Consider the following 20,784-nt stretch of genomic DNA (forward strand, 5'->3'; position numbering starts at 1 on the left):
ATTATAAGGTAGATCAGCTGTTCTCAGCTCCATACCTGGATGTCAGCAGCACGGCTAGTTGTCATCTTTCCTCTGTAATCAGGGACTGATTCAGACCTGCTAAAGGTGACTGAACTCTGGCCAATCAGTGACATTCATCAAATCGTTCAATTACCTACCATGGAGAAAAGACAACCAGCAGAGCTGTGGACCTCCTGTCAATGTATTTACATAAACCACACCCACTGGTTCTACATAGCAGGCTGATCAGAGGGGCTGGGCTAGTGTGTGTCTATTCTGGTTCTACATAGCAGGCTGATCAGAGGGGCTGGGCTAGTGTGTGTCTATACTGGTTCTACATAGCAGGCTGATCAGAGGGGCTGGGCTAGTGTGTGTCTATACTGGTTCTACATAGCAGGCTGATCAGAGGGGCTGGGCTAGTGTGTGTCTATTCTGGTTCTACATAGCAGGCTGATCAGAGGGGCTGGGCTAGTGTGTGTCTATACTGGTTCTACATAGCAGGCTGATCAGAGGGGCTGGGCTAGTGTGTGTCTATACTGGTTCTACATAGCAGGCTGATCAGAGGGGCTGGGCTAGTGTGTGTCTATACTTGTTCTACATAGCAGGCTGATCAGAGGGGCTGGGCTAGTGTGTCTCTATACTGGTTCTACATAGCAGGCTGATCAGAGGGGCTGGGCTAGTGTGTCTCTATACTGGTTCTACATAGCAGGCTGATCAGAGGGGCTGGGCTAGTGTGTGTCTATACTGGTTCTACATAGCAGGCTGATCAGAGGGGCTGGGCTAGTGTGTCTCTATACTGGTTCTACATAGCAGGCTGATCAGAGGGGCTGGGCTAGTGTGTGTCTATACTGGTTCTACATAGCAGGCTGATCAGAGGGGCTGGGCTAGTGTGTGTCTATACTGGTTCTACATAGCAGGCTGATCAGAGGGGCTGGGCTAGTGTGTCTCTATACTGGTTCTACATAGCAGGCTGATCAGAGGGGCTGGGCTAGTGTGTGTCTATACTGGTTCTACATAGCAGGCTGATCAGAGGGGCTGGGCTAGTGTGTGTCTATACTGGTTCTACATAGCAGGCTGATCAGAGGGGCTGGGCTAGTGTGTGTCTATACTGGTTCTACATAGCAGGCTGATCAGAGGGGCTGGGCTAGTGTGTGTCTATACTGGTTCTACATAGCAGGCTGATCAGAGGGGCTGGGCTAGTGTGTGTCTATACTGGTTCTACATAGCAGGCTGATCAGAGGGGCTGGGCTAGTGTGTCTCTATACTGGTTCTACATAGCAGGCTGATCAGAGGGGCTGGGCTAGTGTGTCTCTATACTGGTTCTACATAGCAGGCTGATCAGAGGGGCTGGGCTAGTGTGTGTCTATACTGGTTCTACATAGCAGGCTGATCAGAGGGGCTGGGCTAGTGTGTGTCTATACTGGTTCTACATAGCAGGCTGATCAGAGGGGCTGGGCTAGTGTGTGTCTATACTGGTTCTACATAGCAGGCTGATCAGAGGGGCTGGGCTAGTGTGTCTCTATACTGGTTCTACATAGCAGGCTGATCAGAGGGGCTGGGCTAGTGTGTGTCTATTCTGGTTCTACATAGCAGGCTGATCAGAGGGGCTGGGCTAGTGTGTCTCTATACTGGTTCTACATAGCAGGCTGATCAGAGGGGCTGGGCTAGTGTGTGTCTATACTGGTTCTACATAGCAGGCTGATCAGAGGGGCTGGGCTAGTGTGTGTCTATACTGGTTCTACATAGCAGGCTGATCAGAGGGGCTGGGCTAGTGTGTGTCTATACTGGTTCTACATAGCAGGCTGATCAGAGGGGCTGGGCTAGTGTGTGTCTATACTGGTTCTACATAGCAGGCTGATCAGAGGGGCTGGGCTAGTGTGTGTCTATACTGGTTCTACATAGCAGGCTGATCAGAGGGGCTGGGCTAGTGTGTGTGTGTGTGTTTGTCTGTGTGTGTCTTCAGGTCTCTCTCTCTGCTAACGTACTCTTAGCTCCAATCTCATCTTTTTTTACTTTAAACACAATCTTCTCCCAACTGTAACAGTTACCTTTATAAACAACATGTTGTAGTGACATCACAGCCTCTGGGCTAAACTGTAACTTTGTCAATAAATACAGTTATGGAGGGGGGAGAGACAGAGGAAGAGGGAAACGTGTCTGATATTCTGAGGGGAGTGAGTCCTGCCTCACCCCTTTAAGGGGGAGGGGGAGTGTCCTTGTGGTGGGCCAGCCAATCACAGAAACATGATGAACGGTTTCCACCAATCAGCTTGGCGACGGCTCCAGCCAACCACAGTGTGGCCTGGTGAGGGTGTTATCCAATCAGAGTAGCATGGTGACAGGCTTCTCCAGGAACTTCCTGAACTCTGCGAGCCACTGAGCTCCGACTGCTCCGTCCACCACGCGATGGTCACAACTTAACGTCACCGACATCATGCTGGCCACGTCAAACCTACACACACACACACACACACACACACACACACACACACACACACAGTATAACAGAACAGTGTATGATCAACCTTAAGTTTTAAAGGCCCTGTCCAGTCAATTCATGGGTTGCACCTATGTCACGTCATGCCATTGTTATACAGTGGGGCAAAAAAGTATTTAGTCAGCCGCCAATTGTGCAAGTTCTCCCACTTAAAAAGATGAGAGAGGCCTGTAATTTTCATCATAGGTACACTTCAACTATGACAGACAAAATGGGGGAAAAAATCCAGAAAATCACATTGTAGGATTTTTAATGAATTTATTTACAAATTATGGTGGAAAATAAGTATTTATTATTATTATTTATTAGGATGGGTGTCCCTGGGGAAGAAAAGTTTGAAGACCCCTGGTAGTGTATTTACCCTTTTTAATTATCAGCTGGCAGCAGTCTCTTCTCTGAGCCCCCTACTGCCAGTATACAGGCCTGGGGTAGTACTTTAGTCTAGTATAGTGTAGCTATAGTAGTAGTAGTAGTAGTAGTAGTAGTAGTAGTAGTATAGTATAGTGGTAGTGTATTTACCCTTTCTCATTGTCTGCGGGCAGCAGTCTCTTCTCTGAGCCCCCTACTGCCAGTATACAGGCCTGGGGTAGTACTTTAGTCTAGTATAGTGTAGCTATAGTAGTAGTAGTAGTAGTAGTAGTAGTAGTAGTAGTATAGTATAGTGGTAGTGTATTTACCCTTTCTCATTGTCTGCGGGCAGCAGTCTCTTCTCTGAGCCCCCTACTGCCAGTATACAGGCCTGGGGAGGGTTGATGATCGCTGAGAAGTTCTTGACACCAAACATTCCCAGGTTAGAGATGGTAAACGTGCCTCCCTGAAACACACAGTTTTAGAGGATTCAACTCCTGGAACCTGTGGGACCAACTAATGTTGTGTGAGTGTGTGTGTAATCTGTAGTTACCTGGAACTCATGCGGCTGCAGTTTCCCGTCGCGGGCCTTGGCAGCCAGGGCTGAGACATCAGAGCTGATAGCAGCCAGTCCTTTGGTGTGGGCGTTGAACACGATGGGCGTTATCAGACCGTTGGGTGTACTCACCGCCACACTCACGTCCACCACATGGTTCCTACACACACACACAAACACATTAAAACTTGACCTATTCAAAAATGTGTTTTTGGGTGGTGTGTTATTGGTTACTGTATGTTTGTACCTTCAGAAAGTATCCACACCCCTTGAATTTTGCCACATTTTATTGTGTTACAACCCAAATTAAAAATGGATTAAATTTAGATTTTGTGTCATTGGAATTATGTTTGTAGAACATTTTTCGAAATGTATAATAAAAATGTAAAGGTGAAATGTATTGAGTGAATAAGCATTCAAGCCCTGTGTTATGGCCTAAATAACTGCAGGAGTAGAAATGTACTTAACAAATCACATACGTTGCATGGACTCATTCTGCATTCAATAATTGTGGTTAACGTGACTTTTGAATAACTACCCCATCTCTGAACCACACATATACAGTGCATTTGGAAAGTATTCAGACCCCTTGACTTTTTCCACATTTTGTTACATTACAGCCTTATTCTAAAATGGATAAAAAAAATAAAAAAAAGTTTAGACCAAAAAGCTCTATTTTTGTCTCATCAGACCACATGACCTTCTCCCATTCCTCCTCTGGATCATCCAGATGGTCATTGGCAAACTTCAGACGGGCCTGGACATGCGCTGGCTTGAGCAGGGGGACCTTGCGTGCGCTGCAGGATTTTAATCCATGACGGCATAGTGTGTTACTCATGGTTTTCTTTGAGACTGTGTTGTTGCCTTCTCACCAAGCTGCTTGCCTATTGTCCTGTAGCCCATCCCAGCCTTGTGCAGGTCTACAATTTTATCCCTGATGTCCTTACACAGCTCTGTGGTCTTGGCCATTGTGGAGAGGTTGGAGTCTGTTTGATTGAGTGTGTGGACAGGTGTCTTTTATACAGGTAACCAGTTCAAACAGGTGCAGTTAATACAGGTAATGAGTGGAGAACAGGAGGGCTTCTTAAAGAAAAACTAACAGGTCTGTGAGAGCCGGAATTCTTACTGGTTGGTAGGTGATCAAATACTTATGTCATGCAATAAAATGCAAATTAATTACTTAAAAATCATACAATGTGATTTTCTGGATTTTTGTTTTAGATTCCGTCTCTCACAGTTGAAGTGTACCTACGATAAAAATTACAGACCTCTACATGCTTTGTAAGTAGGAAAACCTGCAAAATCGGCAGTGTGTCAAATACTTGTTCTCCCCACTGTAAGTATTTGATCACCTACCATCCAGTAAGAATTCCGGCTCTCACAGACCTGTTAGTTTTTCTTTGGGTATGACGCTACAAGCTTTGCACACCTGTATTTGGGGAATTTCTCCCATTCTTCTTTGCAGATCCGCTCAGGTTGGATAGGGAGCGTCGCTGCACAGCTATTTTTAGGTCTCTCCAGAGATGCTCGATCAGGTTCAAGTCCGGGCTCTGGCTGGGCTACTCCTGCGTTGTCTTGGCTGTGTGCTGAAGGTGAACCTTCACCCCCAGTCTGAGGTCCTGAGCACTCTGGGACAGGTTTTCAACAAGGATCTCTCTGTACTTTGCTACGTTCATGTTTCCTTCGATCCTGACTAGTCTCCCAGTCCCTGCTGCTGAAAAACATCCCCACAGCATGATGCTGCCAACACCATGCTTCACAGTAGGGAAGGTGACAGGTTTCCTCCAGACATGACGCTTGGCATTCAGGCCAAAGAATTCAACCTTGGTTTCATCAGACCAGACAATCTTGTTTCTCGTGGTCAGAGTATATAGGTGCCTTTTGGTAAACTCCAAGAGGGCTGTCATGTGCCTTTTACTGAGGAGTGGCTTCCGTCTGGCCACTCTACCATAAAGGCCTGATTGGTGGAGTGCTGCAGAGATGGTTGTCCTTCTGGAAAGTTCTTCCATCTCCACAGAGGAACTCTGGAGCTCTGTCAAGAGTGACCATCGGGTTCTTGGTCACCTCCCTGACATAGGCCCTTCTCCCCCGATTGCTCAGTTTGGCCAGGTGGCCAACTCTAGGAAGAGTCTTGGTGATTCCAAACTTCTTCCATTTAAGAAAGATGGGGGCCACTGTGTTCTTGGGGACCTTCAATGCTGCAGAAATGTTTTCGTACCCTTCTCCAGATCTGTGCCTCGACAAAATCCTGTCTCGGAGCAGTAAGGACAATTCCTTCGACCTCATGGCTTGGTTTTTGCTCTGACATGCACTGTCAGCTGTGGGACCTTATATAGACAGGTGTGTGCCTTTCCAAATCATGTCCAATCAATTGAATTTACCACAGGTAGACTCCAATCAAGTTGGAGAAACATCTAAAGAAAGATCAATGGGAACAGGATGCATCTGAGCTCAATTTCAAGTCTCAAAGCAAAGGGTCTGAATAATTATGTAAATAAGGTATGTTTTTTTGTTTTTAATACATTTGCAAACATTTCTAAAAACCTGTTTTTGCTTTGTCATAATGCTGAGGATGTAAAAATAATATCCATTTCATAATAAGGCTGTAATGTACCAAAATGTGGAAAAAGTCAAGGGGTCTGAATACTTTCCTAAAGCACTGTACAATGATCTGTAAGGTCCCTCAGTTGAGCAGTGAATTTCAAACACAGATTCAACCACAAAGACCAGGGAGGTTTTCCAATGCCTCGCAAAAAAGGGCATCTATTGGTAGATGTGTAAACATTTTAAAAGAAGACACTGAATATCACTTTGAGTATGGTGAATTTATTAATTACACTTTGGATGGTATATCAATACACCCAGTCACTACAAAAGGTACAGGCGTCCTTCCTAACTCAATTGCCGGAGGAAGGAAACCGCTCAGGTGGGCCTCCAGAGTGGCGCAGTGTTCTAAAGCACTGCATCGCAGTGCTAGCTGTGCCACTAGAGATCCTGGTTCGAGTCCAGGCTCTGTCGCAGCCGGCCGCGACCGGGAGACCCATGGGGCAGTGCACAATTGGCCCAGCGTCGTCCGGGTTTGGGGTGGGTTTGTCCCATTGCGGTCTAGCAACTCCTTGGCAGGCCGGGCGTAATGCACGCTGACACGGTCACCAGGTGTACGATGTTTCCTCAGACACATTGGTGCGGCTGGCTTCCGGGTTAAGCGGGCATTGTGTCAAGAAGCAGTGCGGCTTGGCTGGGTCGTGTTTCGGAAGACGCACGGATTTCAACCTTCGCCTCTCCCGAGTCCGCACCGGAGTTGCAGCGATGGGACAAGACCAATTGGATACCACGAAATTGGGGAGAAAAAGTTATTTATTTTTTGAAATACCATAAAGGAACCCGCTCAGGGACCTCACTGCCTTGTTCAGGTGCAGTTACAGAGTTTAATGGCTGTTAAAACATTGTAGTTACTCCACAATACTAACCTAAATGACCGAGTGAAAAGAAGGAAGCCTGTATAGAACAAGGCACTTAAGTAATACTGCAAAACCTTTTCGTCCGGGAAATATAAAGCCTTATGTTTGAGGCAAATCTAACACATCACGGAGTACCACTCTACATATTTTCAAGCATAGTGGTGGCTGCATCATGGGTATGCTTGTCATCGTTAAGGACTGGGGAGTTATCAGGATAAAAAATAAATGGAATGGAGCACAGACAACATCCTAGAGGAAAACCTGGTTGAATGCTTTCCACCAGACACTGGGAGATGAATTCACCTTTCAGCAGGACACCCTAAAACACAAGGCCAAACCTATACTGTAGTTGCTTATCAAGAAAACAATGAATGTTCCTGAGTGGCCTAGTTACAGTTGACTAATATCAGATTGAAAATCTATGGCAAGATTTGAAAATGGTTGTCTAGCAAATATCAACAACGAACTTGACAGAGCTTGAAGAATTTTTTTAAGAATAAATGGGCAAATGTTATACAATCTAGAAAGACTCACAGCTGTAATCGCCTCCAAAGGTGCTTCTACAAAGTATTGTCTCAGGGGTGTGAATACTTATGTAAATGAGATGTATGTAGTTCATTTTCAATACATTTACAAAAATGTCTAAAAACTTGTTTTCACTTTGTCATTATGGGGTATTGTGTTTAGATGAGTGAGAGAACAATCAAACAACAAAGTGTGGAAAAAGTCAAGGGCTGGGACTTTCTGAAGGCACTGTATAGCGCGGGAGACAGAGAGCGCGGGAGACAGAGCGCGCGGGAGACAGAGCGCGCGGGAGACAGAGCGCGCGGGAGACAGAGCGCGCGGGAGACAGAGAGCGCGGGAGACGGCAGACTCGTACATTTCCTCAGTGAAAACAATGTACTGAGCAAATGTCAAAATTGCCTTTTTACCAAATTACCGTACGACAGACCACGTATTCACCCTGCACACCACAATAAACAAACAAACAAACCAAAACAAAAGGCAAAGTCTTTTCATGCTTTGTTGATTTTTAAAAAAAGACTCAATTTGGCATGAGGGTCTGTATCGTATAGCGGCAGGGAGCGCGGGAGACAGCGTAGCTTAGTGGTTAGAGCGTTGGACTAGTAACCGAAAGGTTGCAAGTTCGGATCCCCGAGCTGATAAGGTACAAATCTGCCGTTCTGCCCCTGAACAAGGCAGTTAACCCACTGTTCCTAGGCCGTCATTGAAAATAAGAATTTGTTCTTAACCTCTCTGTGGTAGGTGGGACGCAATTGTCCCACCTGGCCAATAGCCAGGGAAAATGCAGAGCGCCAAATTCAAATAAAATACTATAAAAATCAAACTTTCATTAAATCACACATGTAAGATACCAAATTATAGCTACACTTGTTGTGATTCCAGCCAACATGTCAGATTTCAAAAAAGGCTTTTCGGCGAAAGCATAAGATGCTATTATCTGATGATAGCACAACAGTAAACAAAGAGAGTAGCATATTTCAACACTGCAGGCACGACACAAAACGCAGAAATAAAAATATAATTCATGCCTTACCTTTGACGAACTTCTTTTGTTGGCACTCCAATATGTCCCATAAACATCACAAATTGTCCTTTTGTTCGATTAATTCCGTCGATATATATCCAAAAATGTCCATTTATTTGGCACGTTTCATCCAGAAAAACACAGCTTCCAAATTGCGCAACGTCACTACAAAATATCTCAAAAGTTACATGTAAACTTTACCAAAACATTTCAAACTACTTTTGTAATACAACGTTAGGTATTTTTAAACATTAATAATCGATCAATTTGAAGACGGGATGATCTGTGTTCAATACAAAAAGAAAACAAACTGACGCAACTTTTCTGGTAATGTGCCTCTCTCAAAAAATCCACTTCAAGTGACTCTCATTTAAGATGGCCGTACTTCTTCATTACACAAAGGAAAAACCTCAACCAATTTCTAAAGACTGGTGACATCCAGTGGAAGCGGTAGGAACTGCAAACAAGTCCCTTAGAAATCTGGTTTCCCAATGAAAACTCATTGAAAAGACAGTGACCTCAAAAAAAAAAGAAATCTGAATGGTTTGTCCTCGGGGTTTTGCCTGCTACATACGTTCTGTGATACTCACAGACATGATTCAAACGGTTTTAGAAACTTCAGAGTGTTTTCTATCCACATCTACTAATAATATGCATATCTTATATGCTGGGGATGAGTAGCAGGCAGTTGAATTTGGGCATGCTATTTATCCAAAAGTGAAAATGCTGCCCCCTACCCCGAAGAAGTTAACTGACTTGTCTAGTTAAATAAAGATAAAATTAAAATAAAAAGTATAGTGTGTGTGTGGCATGCTTACAATGATGGCAAAACACAACAGTTGAGAGTGTGCTGACCCTGGTGCTAGAGGGGGTACAGCTGGAGGTTGAATGTTTGAAGGGATACGGCACTATAAAACGTTTGGGAATCACTGCTCTAGAGCACACAAAAAAACGATACATACTTCGGCCTAAACATCAGCGCAACAAGTAACTTCCACAAAGCTGTGAACGAGCTGAGAGGGGCCTTCTATGCCATCAAAATGAACATAAAATTCGACATACCAACTAGGATCTGGTTAAAAATACTTGAATCAGTTATAGATGGTTGTGAGGTCTGGGGTCCGCTCACCAACTAAGAATTCACAAAATGGGACAAACACCAGATTGAGACTCTGCATGCAGAATTCTGCTAAAATATCCTCCGTGTACAACATAAAACACCAAATAATGCATGAAGAGCAGAATTAGACCGATACCCACTAATTATCAAAATCCAGAAAATAGCTGTTAAATTCTACAACCACCTAAAAGAAAGCAATTCCCAAACCTTCCCTCCGATTACACAGATCCAGAAAGAATTAGAAAACTAAGCCAATAATGATAAACTCCCATATCTACTGGGTGAAATACCACAGCAGCAAGATTTGTGACCTGTTGTCACAAGAAAAGAGCAACCAGTGAAGAACAAAACACCAGGGTAAATGCATATATGTTTCCATTGAGAGATAGAGACACAGAGAGACATACACGGGGAGACAGACACGGGGAGACAGACACGGGGAGACAGACACGGGGAGACAGACACGGGGAGACAGACACGGGGAGACAGACACGGGGAGACAGACACGGGGAGACAGACACGGGGAGACAGACACGGGGAGACAGACACGGGGAGACAGACACGGGGAGACAGACACGGGGAGACAGACACGGGGAGACAGACACGGGGAGACAGACACGGGGAGACAGACACGGGGAGACAGACACGGGGAGACAGACACGGGGAGACAGACACGGGGAGACAGACACGGGGAGACAGACACGGGGAGACAGACACGGGGAGACAGACACGGGGAGACAGACACGGGGAGACAGACACGGGGAGACAGACACGGGGAGACAGACACGGGGAGACAGACAAGGGGAGACAGACAAGGGGAGACAGACAAGGGGAGACAGACAAGGGGAGACAGAGAGAGACATACACAGGGAGACAGACAAGGGGAGACAGACAAGGGGAGACAGACAAGGGGAGACAGACAAGGGGAGACAGAGAGAGACATACACAGGGAGACAGACAAGGGGAGACAGACAAGGGGAGACAGACAAGGGGAGACAGACAAGGGGAGACAGACAAGGGGAGACAGACAAGGGGAGACAGACAGAAAGAGGTAGAGTATGTACTTACTGTCGGATGACAGAGTCGAGCCATTGGGAGTTGGCTTCCGGGACCTTGAGGCAGGCCAGAGAGCTGGCTTTAATGATGAAATCATTCACACTCAGCTTGATGTTCTGGGCCTTTACCTCCTAGGAAGGAGAGTACAGTAGAGTATTACTTTATTAATCCCAATTTGGGAAATTGTTTTATTTGACACTGGAAATAAATTGGTCTCGCTGTAATGAATGAAAGCAGCTAGATTCCTGGCGTTGCATTTCCCCCCAGCTTTAAGATAAAAACAAATACACTGGGTTTTATCGTCTGCTGCCGATGCTTGGCTCAGAGCTGTAGAAAGCTGGGAAGAAACCTATGGTCATTGGTGGAAACATGAAATCAGCTGATACAAATGGACCAATAGAGATTATTTGGGAGGTTGGTGGAAAGTAACATATGAAATCAGATTATACTGTATAATAGGCCAATTTGTCTTAATGCTTTTTGTTCTATGTTTCTCTGTCTGTATGCTACGTCTTGCTTGTCCTATGTTGCTCTGTCTGTATGCTATGTCTTGCTTGTCCTATGTTGCTCTGTCTGTATGCTACGTCTTGCTTGTCCTATGTTTCTCTGTCTGTATGCTACGTCTTGCTTGTCCTATGTTGCTCTGTCTGTATGCTACGTCTTGCTTGTCCTATGTTGCTCTGCGTGTGCTCACTGATCAATGATTGTCTATATTGTAATTGTTTTTAATAACCTGCCCAGGGACTGCGGTTGAAAATTAGCCGGCTGGCTAAAACCGGCACTTTTACTGAAACGTTGATTAATGTGCAACTGTCCCTGTAAAAATAAAATAAATAACTCAATAGAGATTATTTGGGAGGTTGTTATGAACTTGTCAGTTGTTGTGAAGTAATTGATTAAATATAAAAGGACTCAGTTAAATGAGAAGTTGTTAGGCCCCTTGTCAGCGATAGCTCTTTTCTTTGGTTATTTGTCATGACTGTGGGTGCTTGTATTTATGCATACTTCAGTCCTTTCAAATGTCCTGATGAAGAACTGTGGATCGATTTTGTATCCACCTGAGCAGATGTAGCACCGGAAATACTGTGTGTTGACGTTGCGCTGGCGTCAAGCACCAATGTATCTCCAAGTAGCGTGTCGTTTTTAAATGTGTGTATGCTTCTCTCCTCCGAGGGAACAACGGCTGATTCAAAGGGGGTGTGGCGGATTTCAAAACTCTTCTGTGATAGGGAGCCCGTCAGACACACGAGTATCCTTAGCCCCCTTTCGACTATTGATTATTCATTCATTAACACTCTCCTACATAAGACCACCATTCACCAGTTTCCGGGTCACGGAGAAGTTGAGGAGAGGACAGACTTTTCCCAGAATCTCACGTTTCTCAGAGGCATGCTAAGAAACTCATCAAGGTGCTGGGGGTCAAGCTGACAGGTCATTTATGTTGATAGAGCCCTCACAAAACCCCATGAGGTACAGATGGACCCAGGCAACCTCTCTACTAAGGAGTTGGACTCCTGTCTATTCACAGAGTAAGGGTTAGACAGAGACAGACAGACAGCCAGAGAGACAGACGACAGACAGCCAGCCAGACGACAGACAGCCAGAGAGACAGACGACAGACAGCCAGCCAGACGACAGACAGACAGACAGCCAGAGAGACAGACAGACAGCCAGAGAGACAGACAGACAGCCAGAGAGACAGACAGACAGCCAGAGAGACAGACGACAGACAGCCAGCCAGACGACAGACAGACAGCCAGAGAGACAGACAGACAGCCAGAGAGACAGACAGACAGCCAGAGAGACAGACAGACAGCCAGAGAGACAGACAGACAGCCAGAGAGACAGACGACAGACAGCCAGCCAGACGACAGACAGACAGCCAGAGAGACAGACGACAGACAGCCAGCCAGACGACAGACAGACAGCCAGAGAGACAGACGACAGACAGCCAGCCAGACGACAGACAGCCAGACAGACAGCCAGAGAGACAGACAGACAGCCAGAGAGACAGACGACAGACAGCCAGCCAGACGACAGACAGACAGACATACAGCCAGAGAGACAGACAGACAGCCAGAGAGACAGACAGACAGCCAGACAGACAGACAGCCAGAGAGACAGACAGACAGCCAGAGAGACAGACGACAGACAGACTCACAGCGTTGAGCTCCATGCGTAGTTCTAGGACGTGGTCCATGTTGACGTCAACAGACAGAGAGACAGCCAGAGAGACAGACGACAGACAGAGAGACAGACGACAGACAGAGAGACAGACGACAGCCAGAGAGACAGACGACAGCCAGAGAGACAGACAGACAGCCAGAGAGACAGACAGACAGCCAGACAGACAGACAGACAGCCAGACAGACAGACAGACAGCCAGCCAGAGAGACAGACAGCCAGCCAGAGAGACAGACAGCCAGCCAGAGAGACAGACAGACAGCCAGAGAGACAGACAGCCAGAGAGACAGACGACAGACAGACTCACAGCGTTGAGCTCCATGCGTAGTTCTAGGACGTGGTCCATGTTGACGTCAACAGACAGAGAGACAGCCAGAGAGACAGACGACAGACAGAGAGACAGACGACAGACAGAGAGACAGACGACAGCCAGAGAGACAGACAGACAGCCAGAGAGACAGACGACAGACAGAGAGACAGACGACAGACAGACTCACAGCGTTGAGCTCCATGCGTAGTTCTAGGACGTGGTCCATGTTGACGTCAACAGACAGGTAGTAGTGGGGAATGGTCTGCTTAGACTGCATCAACCTCTGGGCTATCACCTAGGTAACAACAAGAACAATATCACCTAGGTAACAACAAGAACAATATCACCTAGGTAACAACAAGAACAATATCACCTGGACACACAGAACAATGTTTAACATAATGGTGAAGATATCTTTCAGATACGTAGTTAACTGGTGTGTGTACGTAGTTAACTGGTGTGTGTACGTAGTTAACTGGTGTGTGTACGTGTGTTAACTGGTGTGTGTACGTAGTTAACTGGTGTGTGTACGTAGTTAACTGGTGTGTGTACGTAGTTAACTGGTGTGTGTACGTAGTTAACTGGTGTGTGTACGTAGTTAACTGGTGTGTGTACGTGTGTTAACTGGTGTGTGTACGTAGTTAACTGGTGTGTGTACGTAGTTAACTGGTGTGTGTACGTAGTTAACTGGTGTGTGTACGTAGTTAACTGGTGTGTGTACGTAGTTAACTGGTGTGTGTACGTGTGTTAACTGGTGTGTGTACGTAGTTAACTGGTGTGTGTACGTGTGTTAACTGGTGTGTGTACGTAGTTAACTGGTGTGTGTGTACGTGTGTTAACTGGTGTGTGTACGTAGTTAACTGGTGTGTGTACGTGTGTTAACTGGTGTGTGTACGTAGTTAACTGGTGTGTGTGTACGTGTGTTAACTGGTGTGTGTGCGTGTGTTAACTGGTGTGTGTACGTGTGTTAACTGGTGTGTGTGTACGTGTGTTAACTGGTGTGTGTACGTGTGTTAACTGGTGTGTGTACGTGTGTTAACTGGTGTGTGTACGTAGTTAACTGGTGTGTGTGTACGTGTGTTAACTGGTGTGTGTACGTAGTTAACTGGTGTGTGTACGTGTGTTAACTGGTGTGTGTACGTAGTTAACTGGTGTGTGTGTACGTGTGTTAACTGGTGTGTGTGCGTGTGTTAACTGGTGTGTGTACGTGTGTTAACTGGTGTGTGTACGTGTGTTAACTGGTGTGTGTGTACGTGTGTTAGTGCTGAGCGATTGGTGCGTTTTGAGGTCGGTTCAGTTTCGATAATCACAGTTAATCACAGTTATTTTAAAACATGAAATGTATTATGAAATAATGAAAAAATATTTGAGTATTTCAATGAAAATTCCAAAGCCAATATTTCAGTTGTGTATATTACTTTGTTTTTATTTGATTACTTTATTATATTTAATTCCTTAAAGTCATCATCTCATCAGAGGCAGTATCAGACCTGACAACCATCTAACAGTATCTCTGTGCTTACCATACTGTAGTCTTTAGTCCTCCTATTCACCATACTGTAGTCTTTAGTCCTCCTATTCACCATACTGTAGTCTTTAGTCCTCCTATTCACCATACTGTAGTCTTTAGTCCTCCTATTCACCATACTGTAGTCTTTAGCCCTCCTATTCACCATACCGTACAGTCTTTAGTCCTCCTATTCACCATACTGTAGTCTTTAGTCCTCCTATTCACCATACTGTAGTCTTTAGTCCTCCTATTCACCATACTGTAGTCTTTAGTCCTCCTATTCACCATACTGTAGTCTTTAGCCCTCCTATTCACCATACTGTAGTCTTTAGCCCTCCTATTCACCATACTGTAGTCTTTAGCCCTCCTATTCACCATACTGTAGTCTTTAGTCCTCCTATTCACCATACTGTAGTCTTTAGTCCTCCTATTCACCATACTGTAGTCTTTAGTCCTCCTATTCACCATACTGTAGTCTTTAGTCCTCCTATTCACCATACCGTACAGTCTTTAGTCCTCCTATTCACCATACTGTAGTCTTTAGTCCTCCTATTCACCATACTGTAGTCTTTAGTCCTCCTATTCACCATACTGTAGTCTTTAGTCCTCCTATTCACCATACTGTAGTCTTTAGTCCTCCTATTCACCATACTGTAGTCTTTAGCCCTCCTATTCACCATACTGTAGTCTTTAGCCCTCCTATTCACCATACTGTAGTCTTTAGCCCTCCTATTCACCATACTGTAGTCTTTAGTCCTCCTATTCACCATACTGTAGTCTTTAGTCCTCCTATTCACCATACTGTAGTCTTTAGTCCTCCTATTCACCATACTGTAGTCTTTAGTCCTCCTATTCACCATACTGTAGTCTTTAGTCCTCCTATTCACCATACTGTAGTCTTTAGTCCTCCTATTCACCATACTGTAGTCTTTAGCCCTCCTATTCACCATACTGTAGTCTTTAGTCCTCCTATTCACCATACTGTAGTCTTTAGTCCTCCTATTCACCATACTGTACAGTCCTTAGTCCTCCTATTCACCATACTGTACAGACTTTAGTCCTACTATTCACCAGTCTTCAGTGCTCCTATTCACCATACTGTAGTCTTTAGTCCTCGTATTCACCATACTGTAGTCTTTAGTCCTCGTATTCACCATACTGTAGTCTTTAGTCCTCCTATTCACCATACTGTAGTCTTTAGTGCTCCTATTCACCATACTGTAGTCTTTAGTGCTCCTATTCACCATACTGTAGTCTTCAGTCCTCCTATTCACCAGTCTTCAGTGCTCCTATTCACCATACTGTAGTCTTTAGTCCTCCTATTCACCATACTGTAGTCTTTAGTCCTCCTATTCACCATACTGTAGTCTTTAGCCCTCCTATTCACCATACTGTAGTCTTTAGTCCTCCTATTCACCATACCGTACAGTCTTTAGTGCTCCTATTCACCATACTGTAGTCTTTAGTGCTCCTATTCACCATACTGTAGTCTTTAGCCCTCCTATTCACCATACTGTTGTCTTTAGTCCTCCTATTCACCATACTGTAGTCTTTAGCCCTCCTATTCACCATACTGTAGTCTTTAGTCCTCCTATTCACCATACTGTAGTCTTTAGTCCTCCTATTCACCATACTGTAGTCTTTAGTGCTCCTATTCACCATACTGTAGTCTTTAGCGCTCCTATTCACCATACTGTAGTCTTTAGCCCTCCTATTCACCATACCGTACAGTCTTTAGTCCTCCTATTCACCATACCGTAGTCTTTAGTGCTCCTATTCACCATACTGTAGTCTTTAGTCCTCCTATTCACCATACCGTACAGTCTTTAGTGCTCCTATTCACCATACTGTAGTCTTTAGCGCTCCTATTCACCATACTGTAGTCTTTAGACCTACTATTCACCATACTGTTGTCTTTAGTCCTCCTATTCACCATACTGTAGTCTTTAGCGCTCCTATTCACCATACTGTAGTCTTTAGCCCTCCTATTCACCATACCGTACAGTCTTTAGTCCTCCTATTCACCATACTGTAGTCTTTAGTCCTCCTATTCACCATACTGTAGTCTTTAGCCCTCCTATTCACCATACCGTACAGTCTTTAGTCCTCCTATTCACCATACTGTAGTCTTTAGTCCTCCTATTCACCATACTGTAGTCTTTAGTCCTCCTATTCACCATACTGTAGTCTTTAGTGCTCCTATTCACCATACTGTAGTCTTTAGTGCTCCTATTCACCATACTGTAGTCTTTAGTGCTCCTATTCACCATACTGTAGTCTTTAGTGCTCCTATTCACCATACTGTAGTCTTTAGTGCTCCTATTCACCATACTGTAGTCTTTAGTGCTCCTATTCACCATACTGTAGTCTTTAGTGCTCCTATTCACCATACTGTAGTCTTTAGTGCTCCTATTCACCATACTGTAGTCTTTAGTCCTCCTATTCACCATACTGTAGTCTTTAGCCCTCCTATTCACCATACTGTAGTCTTTAGTCCTCCTATTCACCATACTGTAGTCTTTAGTCCTCCTATTCACCATACTGTAGTCTTCAGTCCTCCTATTCACCATACTGTAGTCTTTAGTCCTCCTATTCACCATACTGTAGTCTTTAGTCCTCCTATTCACCATACTGTAGTCTTTATTCCTCCTATTCACCATACTGTAGTCTTTAGTCCTCCTATTCACCATACTGTAGTCTTTAGTCCTCCTATTCACCATACTGTAGTATTTAGTCCTCCTATTCACCATACTGTAGTATTTAGTCCTCCTATTCACCATACTGTAGTATTTAGTCCTCCTATTCACCATACTGTAGTCTTTATTCCTCCTATTCACCATACTGTAGTCTTTAGTCCTATTCACCATACTGTAGTCTTTAGTCCTCCTATTCACCATACCATAGTCTTTAGTCATCGTATTTAGCTAGCCTGCCTAAATATGCTGCAGAGCTGTCTGCCCTTATTTTTATTCAACCTTTATTTAACTAGGCAAGTCAGTTAAGAACAAATTCTTTTTTACAATGATGGCCTGCCCGGCCAAACCCGGACTACGATGAGCCAATTGTGCGCCGCCCGAGGGAACTCCCAATCACGGCCAGATGTGATACAGCCTGGATACGAACCAGGGACTGAAGTGACGCCTCTTGCACTGAGATGCAGTGCCTTAGACCGCTGCGCCACTCGGGAGCTCATTTGACTAGTTCAAAATAGATATGGCAAACTTTCACAAACTCTATCCCTCTTTCTCCTAGTTGTGGAGGCTACATTCCTCTGTCATGCGGTCTATGTGTATCTAATCTAACATAGCAGGTGTAAAAGTGTATTCATCTCTGTCCAAGTGGAACAGGCGCAATGGATTGTGGTCATTGTAGTTAATTACCACGTTTCTGCTCTGAACTAGGTTGAATATTTGCTTTGTGAAAACTACAGCGCGTCAGCCCAGCGTCCCACATAGTTGTTGACTTAATTTCTCTAGTGAATGATTTGATTTCTCTCTAGAGAAATGGCGCAATGGGCTCACAATTCTTTTTTACTAAATTGTATTCAAGTAATTGAACCGGCATCGGTTAATCGCTCAGGACTAGTGTGTGTGTGTGTGTGTGTTACCCTGCGGATGTTGCTGATAGGAACGTCAGTGAAGGTGCCTGTTGGCGCGGCAACACCCGGGGGAGATGTAGGGGCGTGGCTAGCCGGGGAAGGAGGCGCTGCAGCAACAGGAGCCTACACACCATCAGAAAACCAAACCGGTCTAGAGTGAACATTGCATCAGATGTGTCTACAGACAATGTTTTATACTAAATATGTATCAATGGTAAGTAGAACAAACAAAACACATTGAAGAACATCTAGGAGAAACACAGTAAAGTGTGTGGTGACTTACAGCAGGAGCAGCCTTGGGGGGGACGAAGGTCTCAATGTCTTTCCTGGTGACTCGACCATCAGGACCGGAGCCTGAAACACACACACACAAAACATGTGTCAGAGAGAGGAAGGTGTGAGTGTGAGTGTGAGTGTGTGTGTGTGTGTGTGTGTGTACACTCACCGCTGACCAGGGCCAGGTCAATGCCCTTCTCAGCAGCGAGCTTCTTGGCTAGCGGGCTGGCGAAGACACGGCCTTTCCTTGGGGTTGCCGGGGCCACATGAGCTGGGCTAGCTGCTGCAGGAGTGGGGGCTACAACCTAGAAGACACACAGTGTTGTTGCCTTGTGTCGCTATGAGTTGATGTTCTGTTATTCTCTAGTCTGTCAGAGAAATATCTGGAAAATGTAGCAAGATCTCTAACAACGCTAGCTAACAAGTTATAATACAAGTTATAATACAAGATCTCTAACAAGTTATAATACAAGATCTCTAACAACGCTAGCTACACATTCGGATTGAGTAGAGCTGGGCGATATATACGGGGCACCAGTACTGAGTCGATGTGCAGGGGTACGAGGTAATAACTTGGCTATGTGCACAGCGGACCAGTACCGAGTCGATGTGCAGGGGTACGAGGTAATAACTTGGCTATGTGCACAGCGGACCAGTACCGAGTCGATGTGCAGGGGTACGAGGTAATAACTTGGCTATGTGCACAGCGGACCAGTACTGAGTCGATGTGCAGGGGTACGAGGTAATAACTTGGTTATGTGCACAGCGCACCAGTATTGAGTCGATGTGCAGGGGTACGAGGTAATAACTTGGCTCTATACACGGGGTACCAGTACCGAGTCGATGTGCAGGGGTACGAGGTAATAACTTGGCTATGTGCACAGCGGACCAGTACTGAGTCGATGTGCAGGGGTACGAGGTAATAACCTGGCTATGTGCACAGCGGACCAGTACCGAGTCGATGTGCAGGGGTACGAGGTAATAACTTGGCTATGTGCACAGCGGACCAGTACTGAGTCGATGTGCAGGGGTACGAGGTAATAACTTGGCTATGTGCACAGCGCACCAGTACTGAGTCGATGTGCAGGGGTACGAGGTAATAACTTGGTTATGTGCACAGCGGACCAGTACCGAGTCGATGTGCAGGGGTACGAGGTAATAACTTGGCTATGTGCACAGCGGACCAGTACCGAGTCGATGTGCAGGGGTACGAGGTAATAACTTGGCTATGTGCACAGCGGACCAGTACCGAGTCGATGTGCAGGGGTACGAGGTAATAACTTGGCTCTATACACGGGGTACCAGTACTGAGTCGATGTGCAGGGGTACGAGGTAATAACTTGGCTCTATACACGGGGCACCAGTACCGAGTCGATGTGCAGGGGTACGAGGTAATAACTTGGCTCTATACACGGGGTACCAGTACTGAGTCGATGTGCAGGGGTACGAGGTAATAACTTGGCTCTATACACGGGGTACCAGTACTGAGTCGATGTGCAGGGGTACGAGGTAATAACTTGGCTATGTGCACAGCGGACCAGTACCGAGTCGATGTGCAGGGGTACGAGGTAATAACGTGGCTCTATACACGGGGTACCAGTACTGAGTCGATGTGCAGGGGTACGAGGTAATAACTTGGTTATGTGCACAGCGGACCAGTACCGAGTCGATGTGCAGGGGTACGAGGTAATAACTTGGCTCTATACACGGGGCACCAGTACCGAGTCGATGTGCAGGGGTACGAGGTAATAACTTGGCTATGTGCACAGCGGACCAGTACTGAGTCGATGTGCAGAGGTACGAGGTAATAACTTGGCTCTATACACGGGGTACCAGTACTGAGTCGATGTGCAGGGGTACGAGGTAATAACTTGGCTCTATACACGGGGTACCAGTACTGAGTCGATGTGCAGGGGTACGAGGTAATAACTTGGCTCTATACACGGGGTACCAGTACTGAGTCGATGTGCAGAGGTACGAGGTAATAACTTGGCTATGTGCACAGTGGACCAGTACTGAGTCGATGTGCAGGGGTACGAGGTAATAACTTGGTTATGTGCACAGCGGACCAGTACTGAGTCGATGTGCAGGGGTACGAGGTAATAACTTGGCTCTATACACGGGGTACCAGTACTGAGTCGATGTGCAGGGGTACGAGGTAATAACTTGGCTATGTGCACAGCGGACCAGTACCGAGTCGATGTGCAGGGGTACGAGGTAATAACTTGGCTATGTGCACAGCGGACCAGTACCGAGTCGATGTGCAGGGGTACGAGGTAATAACTTGGCTATGTGCACAGCGGACCAGTACCGAGTCGA

The 20,784-nt window shown here is 45.7% G+C and overlaps 1 protein-coding gene across 1 annotated transcript in view; it reads right to left on the reverse strand.

Moving 5' to 3' along the window:
* Window positions 1-223: 223 nt before the first annotated feature.
* dlat (dihydrolipoamide S-acetyltransferase (E2 component of pyruvate dehydrogenase complex)) overlaps window positions 224-20,784 on the reverse strand; it is a 42,740-nt gene continuing 22,179 nt past the window's right edge. The window contains exons 6-13 of the mRNA XM_038987244.1: window positions 18,635-18,770; window positions 18,473-18,543; window positions 18,199-18,312; window positions 13,269-13,376; window positions 10,600-10,718; window positions 3,399-3,561; window positions 3,175-3,311; window positions 224-2,452 (exon numbers count right to left, since the gene is read on the reverse strand). Coding sequence (XP_038843172.1) covers window positions 2,323-2,452; window positions 3,175-3,311; window positions 3,399-3,561; window positions 10,600-10,718; window positions 13,269-13,376; window positions 18,199-18,312; window positions 18,473-18,543; window positions 18,635-18,770 — 978 coding nt within the window. The 3' untranslated portion in view covers window positions 224-2,322. The remainder of the gene's footprint in view (window positions 2,453-3,174; window positions 3,312-3,398; window positions 3,562-10,599; window positions 10,719-13,268; window positions 13,377-18,198; window positions 18,313-18,472; window positions 18,544-18,634; window positions 18,771-20,784) is intronic.

Source organism: Salvelinus namaycush, unplaced genomic scaffold, assembly GCF_016432855.1.
Source record: "Salvelinus namaycush isolate Seneca unplaced genomic scaffold, SaNama_1.0 Scaffold678, whole genome shotgun sequence".
NCBI lineage: Eukaryota > Metazoa > Chordata > Actinopteri > Salmoniformes > Salmonidae > Salvelinus > Salvelinus namaycush.